Raw genomic sequence first — 14,454 nt, 5'->3', positions numbered from 1 at the left:
CAAAAATGCTTCCCGTGGGAAGTGGATGTTAATTTTTTGGAACCACTGATAGTTGTGATCAGTATTGCATATGGATTCAGAAAAACCATGATTCCATTTTTTCTGATGATTATAAGTGTCACTCTGGGATAACTGAACATCGGTACCCATAATCGAAAAAAAATCATAATTTTATAAAACTATCACAACATAGGCATGTAGTATGTCAAAATGTACCTTGTGATGGGTGTTTTACGACTATTAGTATATATCATAAATCTCAATAATATATGATGCATAATAATCACTATGATCATAAGTGCTTCTGTTAAAACTGAAAGTTTGTTGCAGAGGGTATGCAGTCAACCCTGCTTGTGTGTGTGTATTTATGTGTTAGCATCTTTACTCAAATACTACTAGATGGATGTCAATGAAACTTTCTGGATCTCTTGGGTATGTCCCCAGGACAAATCAATTAGAAGTTGAAAAAGTACACTCTTCAAAAAAAGAAACGCAAAAGCAAAATATCATTGAAAACTTATTCAGTTATGTAAATCAACGAAAATAAACGGTTGAGCATTGAAATTATGTAGAGCAATACGTTGGTATCTCGTACACACTTCAAAGAATGATAGTCATCATAGTCATTACTGCTGTCCACGAGGTGACGTTGACGTTACTACCTTCTAGGGCCACCTCTTACTGCTAGAACTGCACGGCACCTCCTTGACACAGATTGAATCAGTTGTTGGATGTTTCGTTGTGGAATCCTACATTCCTCCTGCAGCATGTTTAACAACAGTTACTGTTAAAGCCTCAATGGCGGATTACGATGTTGACGTACACGGTTATCTATCTGATCCCACACATAATCAATTGGTTTCAGATCCGGGGATCTGGAGGGCCAGGGGAGGACACTGATGTTGTTTTTGTCCAGGTAGTCCACTGTAGCACGTGCTGTGTGAGGTCTGGCGTTGTCCTGGTGGTACAGCTCCCTTTGGCGGTCGACAAGACGATGCACGTGAGGACAGAGAATCTGGTCGATATATCTCGCGGCATTTAGATTGCCTTGGACGAGCACCAATTCCGATCTGCAGGTGCATGACATAGCTCCCCACATCATCACACCATCTCCACCAAATCTGTCCACTTGCTTAATGCATTTGGATGCAAAACGTTCTTTCCGTGGTCTGTAGACACGCTGTCTTCCGTCACGTTGCTTTGGGGGATACCGCGATTCATCATTAAACCACATGTGCGTCCAGTTTCCAAGGCCAATGAGTGCACCGCGTTACACCACCTGACTCACGGACGTTGATGTAATCGTGTCAGAGAGGGTTCAACTTGTGGACGTCTGGCACGCATATCTACCTCTCGGAAACGGTTCCTCTTTGTCTGGTCGGACATTCTCCGGGCTACAAACCGTTCTTGTGCAGTGTCCCGGGCGGAATGATGGCTGTCACGTAATTGGGTTACCCGGATGTATCGATCTTGGGCTGTGTGGTGACTCACGGTCTTCCTGGTCTTGGTTGGTCATTTGTCGAAATGGAATGCACAAAACGATCCCACAAACGAGGTATTGTGCTGGGATGAACGCTGAAGGTCTTCGCCACGACACTCTTGGATTCGCCAGCTTGTAATCGTCCAATGGCAATATTTCGGTGGGCATCGCTGAGACGTCCCATTTTCTCATCCAATATTTGCAAGGGTCCTGGGTGAATTTAGGACATACATTTGGGTATTTTATAGTCATAGGTTGCACGCGAAAAAGCTATAATTGCGGCTTTTGGTTGTATTCCATACCAGTCAAGCTCATCATGACAATCATGGTCAATAAAACCATTCAAAATTGTTTATGGTTGCATTCGCTCACGCATGTTCTTCTAAACCATACCAACAGCAATATTCAATCCTCAAAACATGCTTGATTTGACATTTGCGTACCAACTTTCATTTGTGTTGGAAGAGTGTATGTTAATGTACATGTACTACATAATCACAATGTTAAAAAATGGAGGATATGAATAATAACTAAAAAAGTTATGGATGGATTTGAATGAATCTTGGTGGTTATGTTAGGTATGACACAAGGGCTATCTGCGTACGGTTCGGTGAAAGTACATTAAAGTCCCAATACACAGTAGTACTTTAAAAATGTAATAGTGAAAGGAAATTGCTATGCAATGCGGAGGCATGTTCTCTAACGAGGGCCCTTGTAGTTTCCAAATTAAGAAGAAAAAAGAACTCATGCTTGTGTTTGTATGACAAATAATGTCGAAGCTTGTATTTCAACAGCATATCTCGTTCTTGCATGTTAGTGACGGATTGATTGACTATGCAAGTTACTTATGTTTATGAAAACATGTTTTTCTCGAAATGGTGTCGCAAGCAATTTTTGGAACTCATATCAATTACCCAACAATGACAGTTATGGCTAACAGGAAAAATGGAACCATGTTTTTCCTGAATCCATGCACAATAGTCATTACAATTAGTATTGGTTCCAAAAATTAACATGTAATTCCCACTGAATTACACAAGCCCCTGCACTAAAATAGGAAAACGCCGTTTTTCGGTAAAATGCCAACACACGAAAAATGCACGTTTTCGGGAAAATAGCCTATATCCGACAAAAAGAACGCTTTTGGGTTTTCAAAAGTTGGGATCCCATTCAGTCTGAAACTCCATGAGTTTGCACTGGAACATTTGTCACAACTCCGTGCTGAGTTTTCATTCCGAGTGAGCAGCTATCGTTCAGTTTCATACATTTAATGATTGCGCGGAGAACGTCATTTAAAAATTGACAGCACGTGGATTTAGTCGCTTGAAACCCGAACGACAATTTCCAGCAAGAAACAAATATTCGGCATCAGGCTTCTAAATTGCGCCTGGCAACAACATCGACGGGACGGGATCGAAATGTAACCCCAGGGGATCTTTTTGTATGCTCAAGCAGACACCAGTACCGACAAAATGCCATCAAATAGCTGCATCTTAACCTATTGACGTTAATCGTATGGTTATATCAATACTTCATAGACTGTACATATTGTCTGAAAACAGAAAGGATCTCTCCTTTATATTTGATCACCAGTCATTTCCATCATAATATTCATAATAAACCTGACACTGCTATGAATGCAAAGCTTGAAATGAATGCACATCTTTATCAATTGCCGTGCTTGCTTTATCAGAAACCTTGTCGTAGCCTAGCATTTGTCACGGTCACAGATGTTGCGTAAGGTGCGTTACCTCTTTGTAAGGTTTACATTTCCTAAAGTACCCAATGGGATTGGGGCTTCTGTCAAGTCTTCTTCGTATACACTCATCTCCGAATTGTCCTCTCAGGAAAACCATCCCTGCAAGATGCTGATGGAGATGCGTAAGTATATGATCTTAAAGTCTAAAGGTCGGGTGCTTTGAGAAAACAGTGGTATTTGTAGTATTGAAAATAACTTTTTGTGTAACTTTGTCACAAGCAAATTATGGAATTATGGACATTTGAGCTTACATAAAGAAACGGAGAAAGAATCGATGAGTTCTCCATTAAATAGGTTGTTTGCCAAGGTAGAGTTTCATCAGGTCTTTTTTCTTATTGTCATGCTTAATACAGGGAATATCTCGGCTGAAGTTTATTTTCTAGAGTTAATAGGTCGACTGCCCTATCAAATTTAGACTATGTGCCTATGATTTTCTTTGACAATTTCCATTGCATCAAAAACAATTCTCATATGAATTTAGCTTAAATAGACGCGTAAAAAGTCAGAGCCTCTGTATTTGTCTATCTTTAAATTTGTCAAAGGCTCTAATATATATGGTAACTGTAACCGTATCCTTCTCGTAGCTGGAATATTATTTGTCAAAGAAAGCTGTATATATCTATCTATACATCTATACTAAAACTTGTAAAATGTTGATATCCAGGAACATACTGCTGAAAAGCGCTTTTGTGTCTGAGAAATATAATTTCACTGATCAACAAACAAACGTGAAAAGGTGTGTCTTGAGGTTTGATTTGAATCCAGTGAGAGTGTCTGTATGATGTTGTATGATGACTAAGTACTGGATACACATCGGCATAATACACTGACAGCCAAACACCGTTGGGTTGAACGTTGATGTGTCGAGCGTAAAAACTTGGTCAATGGATATTCTTTCAATAGTCATCATTTTTCGTTTGCATCGAACGTTTGATGGCTAGAAGTATGTAGGCTCATTTAACTTCGACACAACAGTGGTCGTGGCAACGCATTGCCATATTCGGAATGTGAGTTTGACACAGTGGGAATTGGACATATCCGACAACTGGAGTCTAGTGAAATTGCGTTTCCGCACCCATACGTAACTGTTGATCCCTGTGGTAAACGCGATCATGTCTATTCCAGCTTCATCACGGCGCCCTGCACTGGCAATGCGCTGGGTGTTGGTGTCCATTGCCCTTACCTTGATGCCGGTTGTGATGTCCAGACCAGGAATAATCTCAATGACACTCCAACCAGAGCTATATGGTAAACAGAATGAACAAAATCTACGACCAAAATATTTGTGATGTGTTCACTTTTAACTGTGCACTGTATTTTGACATTCTGTCTTCAAAAAATGGTAGTTATGTATCTTACTGGAAAAGCTACAGCCATGGTGCAGCGAGGAGACGCTGTTTCAGCTTACGTCATACTTACGTATATTTGACGTAAATGTTGATATCTGACACCCACTTATATAAGCAGTGTTATAACACCCAATTCTGTGTCCCCTGTTAGTTACAAATACAGCGATACGCCGGTCAAAGTTGACGTCATCCTTTAATCCATGTAAATAGATGCTACACTCAGCAATGTTCCTTCCATATCAGTTCAGTGATAGACCAGACAATTCAGTGATTTATATTGTTGATATAATTATGAAAACAGCAAATATAAAATATTGCTGTGCACCTCCTCTGAGTCCCTGAAAGAGCGTGACACATCGAGGTCATGGTCAGAAGTAAAATGTTGTTTGTGTTTTATTGTGGTTTTATTTTCGTTTTATTTTTAATTAAGTGACCATGTACTTCAAGGGAAAAGCAGGGACATTTATATATCGATACCTTCACAATAGAGTAATTACAGAAGGTCAGTGATACATTCGTAATGTTTTCAGCTGAAATTGTGTACACCTTGAACGAGGAGGGATGCGATATAAACGGCACTACGAAAATCTATGATGGAGAGTTTAGTCTGGACATCACAGGACCTTGTGTTACCTATCTCTGTACCAATACCGGTGTCAGCCTTAAAGAAGGTTCAGGTGAGGTTCTATGGCAGGCCGTTGCTTGGTAATGTGTGTTTTATTCTTTGACAGCAGCTTTTTGTTCTAACTGTTATGGTTATGTACTCATTGTGTGTGTAATGAACCTGCTGGACGGATGTGTTGACAAATGGATGGGATGATGGATTGACTGATCACCATTGGTATTGAGTGTCTTCCATTTATATGGCGTGAGTGAATGAGTTTGGTTTTACGCCGCTATTCCAGGTATATGGCGGTGGTCTGTCAATAATCGAGTCTCGACCAGAAAACCCAGTGATCAACAGCACACGCTTCGATCTACGCCATTGGGATACGATGACATGTGTCACCCAAGTCAGCGAGACTGGCCACCCGACCCCGTTCGTCACCTCTTACGAAAAACATGGGTTACTGAAGATCAATTCTAACCCGGATCTTCACGGTTGCCATTCATATGGAACCCTGTGTTTAAAGGCGACTTAAACTTGATACATCATGTTAATATCGTCTCTCTATAATCGTCATATTCTTGATGTTGCGTGCGGGGATGGCAATATCACGAATAACGCTACTGTAGTTCAGTGATTTATCACAGTACATCCAGATGCTACCAACAGCTACCTACTAATATAACACCTAAAACACACTCCTGTATATTCTATCCGTTAACAGGCTGCATGGGAAAAGGTGGTTGTGTTCCGGGACTGGAACGGTATGGCTGCCAAGCATTTGTGTGCAAGGATTCGGACCACACTTTCAATGGGAAGAAGTACATGTGGCTCGTTAACTCCGGTGCTAAAGGTATGCTTATTAATCATGTTTCCTGGACTAGTCTTTATGTAATTTCCCTATATTTCAACACTGATATAACAACTAGTAAAATTTCATTCCATGACATAAGTGACTTAAAAGCATTCATTACCTTTCATTAGTATGTCTGTATTCTTGTACTAATGCAATAAAAAAGCTAAGTGCTTTACATAAGAAACTGTCTGTCATGATAAATGGTGTACTTTGCACCACAGTTACTTCACAAAAATGTCTTTCTTCAGTATAGAGGTCCACTTTGTTGCCATGCTAAAAGGCGGCGTGTCATAGGTGCCAGACATGATAGTTGGTTGGTTGGCTGCTGTTTAATGCCGCTCTCAGCAAGATTCCAGCCATATGACGGCGTTCTGTAAATATTCGAGTCTAGACCAGACAATCTAATGATCAAAATTATGAGCACCGATCTACACAATTAAGATACGATGACATGCGTCAACCAAGTCTGCGAGCCTGACCACCCGATCCCACTAGTCGCCTCTTACGACAAGCATGGTTACTGACGATCAATTCTAACCCGGATCTTCACGGGTATGCCAAACATGAAGTGTTTAGAGGAAACGGGTCAGTAGTCAGTCACATCATGTCTTCAATACATGTGTTTATTTTTTCTTTTTGTGGGTGGATAAAGGTCAATACTAGTGTTCTGGCTTATAAAATATGTTCTGGCCCTGAGCACTGTAATTTTCAGACTGACTAGCTGAATGCTACTGTCAATGTACAGACCAGTATTTACGACTTTTCAGAGCAGTGTGGGATACTGGACGAACAGAACTGCTTCGACCTTAACAAGTGGTACATGGTGCTCAACTTCCAGTGTATGTGTGAGTCAACTACAGAGGTGGTGTGCAGTTTGAACGAACAGCCCCCAACTGTTGCTGCCGCGAACACTAACGATGACATCGTCTCCACATCAAGAACTAATGGCTAGGCAACATTGGTTCCTAACCCTACCTTCGTGTCTCCTAAAGTCAAATGGATTTAAGACATTTGTGTTTATTGTATTATCTTTTGACAGAACATTTTCATGTGCTCTCAACTTTAGATATGTCTTTGTCAATACCAAATTATAAAACATATTTTCAAAAGTATAAATTTGACCTGAATTATTTCAAGGTGATAATGCCATCTTTGAAACAGATCCCAATGGAACCGATATTACGGACAACCCACTTTTGAAAAAAAATCTCCATCACAAGACAAAGCGAGTACTGAAAAAGCATTCATGTTAAACAATAATGGCTTTCTCTGAAAAAGGATGATGTCTCCTCTCTTTTTTACGTACATTTTGTAACAAATGAAGTATTATCGATCGCCACCAAAGCGTTTCTAAACTCACACACAACTAAAGAGAACTGTTTCATGTGGTTTAAGATGATGTAAAATATATACGTAAACTTGTGAATTGTTTTTTTTAATACTTTTCATGGAAGAGGTAATTAGTAGTGTGAAGATCGGGCCCGACTGCAATTATCAGACATCAATCTGATTTCTGACTGTGGTTACATTTGGCGTTTGATCAGTACATTTAGCCCTGACATTACATGTCTGCCTAGAGGTTAATTTAGTCCAACCCTGCGTACAAATGTGGCAGCATCACTGTGATTGTCAGGTATATACCCATAGGGACGTTCCCGCCGATAAGTTAAACCTTACTCTTGTTATGTCACGGAGTTAAAAACGGGAGGATACCCACTGTGACTCGAAATGCTATTGGTGCTGTGATAGCATGGGCCTCTATAGGGCACAATTCTGGATTAACTCATGACCATTTGATCTTGATATCTTCTTGAGACTACTCAGTACAGCCAATTGCGTCGTCTTAAACAACTGGTGAACGCGAACAAGTCGACAAGACGTGAGAACTTAAAATATTCCTACTTCTAACATACCTCACTGACAGGGGTGGTGGGGTAGCCTTATGGTTAAAGCGTTCGCTCGTCACGCCGAACACCCGGGTTCGATTCCCGACATGGGTACAATGTGAGAAGCCCATTTCTGGTGTCCCCTGCCGTGATATTACTGGAATATTGCTAAAGGCGGCGTAAACCAAACGCACTCACTCACTCATTACTGATAACCGTACTATGGTTGATTGCAACAGATAACGGTATCTTTATCAAACAGCTGGGCACAAAACGCCTCTTTGAACAACAAAGAATTGACATTAACAAGGTAACTTTTTCTTCGTTGATTATACAGCTCCCAAATGTATCTAACATATATCTATTACAACAGTATTTACTGTTCTTACATTGTCTCAGCACAATAAGGATTGGTTATGTCATAGTTCATTGTTTCAAAACAATGTGACCTAATATTTAACCTGGATAAACATCCTCCTCTTTCTAAAACCTTACATGTTATCCAATGGACTCTTAACCAGCTGCATTTATAGTGTGCGCAATATGTGTTGCAACTGTACTGCAATTTCAATTTCAAAATCCTGGTACTGTTTATGTATCGACATCGACATAATGTATAAAGCCTCGAGCATCATGGAGTAGTTAAAGTGTCCGTTGTAAACTACTTGAATTAAAATCAATCGCAGCATCCGTGGATTTATACGTTCATGTATTTGCATTAAAATGGTAATGTCAATTATTGGATATCGGATAACTCTGTGTTCCAATCCAATCCAATCCAACCTTTGTCGTTAGTATTGACTTTGTGTACTTTCTTTCAATTTCAAGCACATGCGTCGGCGTCGTAAAGTGCCCCAGTAGTTGGCACATTTCCACTCTTGTGAATAATGGCTGTAGTTGTAGCAAAGAATGGAGGTCTTCAGATTACACAAATCCACATATTTTCCCATAGAGAAAGTCAGTTCAGTTTTATGGCGGCGTTTTTTCCCATAGACTTCCATAGGAACGTGATATTGTCTTGTTTAAAACCACTAAATGTATATATATATGCACAGTATCGCTTTTAAGCCACAATAGAAACACAAAGTTCCTTTTCCGAGTACAGGAAGTTGAACACAACAATCCCAGTTCCGCACCAAATGTCACCAACTTGAAAATATCTCTGCCCAAATTCAGCATAAGTTATTGTGTTAAAAACGACAACACTAAATATTGACAAATATGGTCAGTTTAATTACTGGATGGATGTACAGTTACAAAGAAAGGTCTTACAAAATATCACCAAATCACAGCTATCAAATGATTCAATCTGCACTGAAGGCTCCCGACTCAAAGTGTTTGTTAAACTACGGAATCTGATTTAGTGCAGTATAACCTGCAACGTACAAGACCCTTTTCAATCTACCTACTTAAACCTGCAGTCGCGTAAAACCTTCCTTGATTATCACAGGGTATAATATTTACCTTTTGCTAGGGTACAGTCACCGCCATAGTTTCATCATACTGATACACTAAAGACACCGACCCAATCACAGTGCTCTCACAAGGAAAGTTGTGCTAAGTAATTATCATATGACATTACCCTCATATTACAATGCCCATATACATGTATATACAAATAATTTCATTAAGCACCCCTGTATTTGTGCTATGATAAGATTTCAACACGTACTTTAAACGTCATGAGTTTTTTCTGACCCGTATGATCTTTTGAGTCATAAAAACGGCAAAATGATTGGAATCCATGTTGATTTTATGATGACAATTGCTCATTTAAAAAAAATACTGATTTTCATACAAAACCGTGTCTGTTCAAGTAGGCCCTGGAATGTTTCATGTTGAATTTGTTGGTGCATGTGAACATTCAAAATGTGATTTTGCGTGTCTTACACGACTCAAGGTCAATACCGAGACTCAGTGTAACCTCCATGTGACTGTCTAACAGGCAGCACTCTCCTCCTCATATCCCATATCAGCCTCCTGATCCTCTGAAGGGGTTGACTATGCCATTCCTCGTGTAAAGCAGCTTCCAATTTAGCCCGGTTCAGTACAGGAGGATCCATTTGTTGCATACGACGACCACTCATGTCCCAGATATGCTCCAAAGGGTTAAGATCGGGGCTCATTCAATCGTGAGATATGTCAGGGGGTGACATCGCATCAATTCCTAACATTTATTGAGGTAAATTGTTGAAATCTCATTTTAGAATTTTGTTACATTTTGAAATGTACTCATTTGTTTTTGTTGGTTTGTTGTTTTACGTGGCACCCAGCAATAATCCAACTATATGGTGGCGGTCTGTAAATATTCGAGTAAGCACCAGACAACCCAGTGATCAACACTATAATCATCGATCTACGTAATTGGGATACAATGACATGTGTCGTACGACAAGCATGGGTTGCGGAAGACCATATCCGGATCTTCAAGGGTTATACTTATCTGCATCGAGGACAAATACCAATATGATATTATCCACGATGGTCTCATCTCTCTGTTGAACACAATACAGACACAGACGGAAACATAAAAATAACTACGTTAGCATCCAGACCATTCACAGTCAGATCAAAGTGTTTCGTGTCGATCATCCACAATACATTTTGCCATTTCTAATTTACGATTTAAGTCGATTTAAAATCCGAGACGTTTAATTAAAAAGCCACAACGATTAAAATATTTAACGTCAGGGCGCACAATTTATCTGAACAGAGTAAAGGATCAATATCGGTACATGTAGATCGTTTATAAAGCCATTAAACTAACATGGTCCATCGAATGTATTGACAGCATCCACGAAAAGATGTCAAGTAAATATCACTGAGTGTCTGTCAATGATAATCGCAAAGAACAATTTCTAGCTTCTATCGACACTTATTTGACTTGTCACTTGGCACAATTGCTACCCAAGTGAATATAAGGTGGCATGCGGGTGTGTTTAAGAACTGGATATGGTATTACATACACATTCTGTAAAATGAGAACTTATGCTTCAGTGGAACTCTGATTTGGTTTATGTATTTCCATATCGATGCATAATTTACTCATCCTCCACATGTTACAATTTCTATACAATGTGTGTCCTGCAAGGTCGCTGTTGTCGAGGTTCTAAAATGTCCAACATTGCTATCCTGGTCCCTCCTCCCACGCAAGTGTACTAGTGTTATTTAAAAGCCGGGACACGGAGACCCGTCAGTAAAGACAAACCAGGGTCGACAGCGTCAGCTACCTCGGTAAGTATGACATATGTCTCTCACAGTTTTACAAACTAAAGGAGGGATTAGAACAATAGGAAAACTATGGTTACTTGTTCTGTATCTCAACAATGATAAAGAAATACATTTTGGAAAGAGGAGATCAAAATGAGGAAATGACTTCAGATGATGGTAAATAATTCTCTTGAGACTAGAAATAATGTAATTTGCCAGTTGTGGATAATGTTACCACAGGCCAAACACCATAAGCAGCTAGTATAAATGTGAATGTAATAACATGATTAGTTGACGCAAAAATTGAACATCTGACGAGGAAGCGAAGTTTGTAAATCTGATCTCTACGGAAAGAAGTGTAGCTGATTAATCAGCTTGATTCTATGGCGAGCATTGAATGTCCTGTAATTCATCAAATGTATTTTACATCTGCAGATATCATCAGCTTTACATAATTATTTTGTACATAACATAATACATACACCTGAGTTGTCTCTTGGATATATTGAATAGATTAGAATGTCGCTGCTTCGATGCCGTTCCAGACAGTACCAAAATGCGATAAATGATGGTTCTTGTCGGTATCTCTCTTGGTTCTCCGCGTTGTTGAGAACGCGAACCCGTTGGCTCGGAATTAGCATAATAAGAGGACGATTAACTCTAGAATGATATGGCAGTGGCCTGACACAAAAAGAAACGGAATTATTTCATGCAATCACACACACACATACACATATATATACAAGACACGGGCACACATCGCACTTCAGAATTATCACGCCATATTCCTGATCTCTTTACCATGCTTTGTAACTTAACCTTACAGCACGAATACGAAAAAGACACCATGAAACTGAGACTTCTCCTTTTCTTGGGATTGTTCCTCCACCTGGCCTACACTGAAACAACGGAGGACACTACTGAGGACACAACTGAGGACCACACCGAGGATACGACGGAGGACACAACTGAGGACGACACCGAGGACACGACTGAAGACACAACTGAAGACACTACTGAATCTGGTAAAATACAATTGCAACAAAGATGTTCAATCATCATCCTTACAATACCCAACAAAGCTATGGTCGGGTGCTAAAATAATTGACGCGATACTTATTCTTTGTCATGGTACAGGTCGACGACGATCAATCATTGGTTGGGATTTGATAACTACAGGCCGCCCCCAAAACATGGGAATAAAATCATGCATTTTTTGTGACTCGCAAAGAAATTGTCAATTAACGGATGACTCAATTTGATATTCGCTATGAAATCTGTCCTTTGCTTGTCAATAATTCACCTGTAATCTTGGCACTCGTTCATTCAACGCCTCTGAATTGATTCATCGATAAAGAAAATAGTGTTCACACAACACTAAAAGACGCACAGACAAACCACTCGGAAGTCAAAAGGACGACTGCCACAAGCAATTGGGTACATAAATTGGGTATATATATTGTGTTGGGTACATATTCTAACCCAAGTCGTCGATGTACTATAACAGGCAATAAGACTGGCCACACATTATGACCGCCTTACACTTGAACTTGACTCTGTCGTTGGTGTTGGAAGCTATCTGTCGTAATCTCCCAAGAATCTGCTTTACACCTTAAGGTACCTCCCTGCATAACGATACTATGGGGATTTCGGTTAAGATTGCACGTTCCCCAGAACCAATGGATAGCCGGGTTCGGTCTGGTGTGTTTACAACCGTCGTCCCTTAGCTGTAATAATGCTTAGTGTGGAGTCAAACAACACACAAGCACAATGCTACTCTGTGTTGAGATCTGCGGACACCCAATAAACGGTCGGATCAGGAGAACGCCTAGCGAATCTTGATCTGTCGTTTTACAGAAGGCAAGCGCTGCTGATCAATGTTTACAAAACCCCATACCTCTGATCTATAACATATACGTGCACCCTCATGCTACAGATATTAAACGAGAATCGAGAGGTTGACTATAGGTAGTATTTTGTGGATTCGTTAGTAGACATAAATTAGCTTTTAATGGTTTTCGACAAATTGAAGTTTTTATCGTTTTGAAATGTTGTTTCTTTTGACGGAACATAATTAGGCGCAATGATGTTTTACATAAATGTCTTCGTCGCCTAAGATAAAAATACGTCGACTTTTGTAATGTCTTACATTACAATGTCAGAGAGTTTGGGTGTTTGGGGTTTTTTTTGCAATATTTTGCACTTCAATAACACATAAAACTTAGAAAGTAGCTTCAGGAGATGCAAGGTCTTCTCGTAATGAGACAACGCCATTAGCATATAGTATCAGCAAGAATGGAGTGCACCACATGTAAATATGTTCCCATCGTCCAAACTTTTAATATCCAACCCTTTGCAGCCATGTATAAAAAAAGTAAAATGTTATAGGTAATTTACATCGTAACTGTTGAAAATAGCAAAGGAGATAAATGTTAACCTTGACTAGCTACGTAGGTCGTATGTTGTTTCAATCTCTACAATGTTCCTGTAAGCAATATTTCACTAACTTTCACTAAGCCAAGTTTCCAGACACTGTCGAAAGTCTTAGTAATATATATGAACGCATTATATAGTTTTATTATTTTTTAGTATATTGGTACTAATCATATTCATAACCAGTATGTCAACAGCTGTCTTCTCTGATATTAGTTCATTGTCATTTTCATTTAAAGATGATGATGTCACCGACGATACAACGTTCCCAACAAAGACACATCTAGGTGACCCCGACCTCTCTGAAGAAATGTATGAACTGGAGATGAAGTAAACGCAACATTCCGCGACTGCGGCAGCAACATTTGTCACCGTCTACTGGAAATAGTTGTTTCTTATGATGCGCCATGCTGCTTCCTTTCTCTACATTATCAATAAAGTTCATGTATACCAAGCAGGAAGAACCTGGTTACGTGTTTCTTACATCTGTGTTAAACGTGAAGATACGGGTTAGAACTGATCTCCAGCAACCTAAGCTTGTTGTAAGAGGCAAGTAACGGCATCGGGTGGTCAGGTTCGCTGAACTGGTTGACACATGTCATCGTATCCCAGTTGCGTAGATCAATATTCATGTTGTTGATCACTAGATTGACTGGTACAGACTCGATTACGTACAGATCGTCGCCACATAGTAACCAAACAAGACATCTTATATATGTGACTGAATCTGTACTATGAAGGCAATAATACAGCCTTAAGATAAAAACATCTATATGCGTAGGCGTTAGAAAATAACTATCATGAAACAAGACATAGTTACTGGTAACATGCATGTTTAATAAACTTTGTTAAACTATCCGTTAATTCATTCTTT

The 14,454-nt window shown here is 39.6% G+C and overlaps 2 protein-coding genes across 2 annotated transcripts in view; one reads left to right on the top strand and one right to left on the bottom strand.

Annotated features, from left to right (window-relative positions):
* The window catches only part of LOC124285540 (cubilin-like), a 66,350-nt gene that overhangs the window by 28,190 nt on the left and 23,706 nt on the right, over positions 1 to 14,454 (bottom strand). The gene's annotated exons all lie outside the window — the stretch shown is intronic.
* LOC124285555 (histone deacetylase HDT3-like) lies at positions 11,135 to 14,034 on the top strand. Its single transcript, XM_046721803.1, has 3 exons — positions 11,135 to 11,171; positions 11,974 to 12,172; positions 13,820 to 14,034. Exons 2-3 carry the CDS (start codon positions 11,995 to 11,997, stop codon positions 13,912 to 13,914), a joined length of 273 nt encoding a protein of 90 aa, XP_046577759.1. The 5' UTR covers positions 11,135 to 11,171; positions 11,974 to 11,994; the 3' UTR covers positions 13,915 to 14,034.

Source organism: Haliotis rubra, unplaced genomic scaffold, assembly GCF_003918875.1.
Source record: "Haliotis rubra isolate DU_JTF1 unplaced genomic scaffold, ASM391887v1 Scf362, whole genome shotgun sequence".
In the NCBI taxonomy this organism is placed as follows: Eukaryota; Metazoa; Mollusca; class Gastropoda; order Lepetellida; family Haliotidae; genus Haliotis; species Haliotis rubra.
Note: the sequence above shows the minus strand (reverse complement) of the source record. Positions and strands in the feature narration are given on the sequence as shown.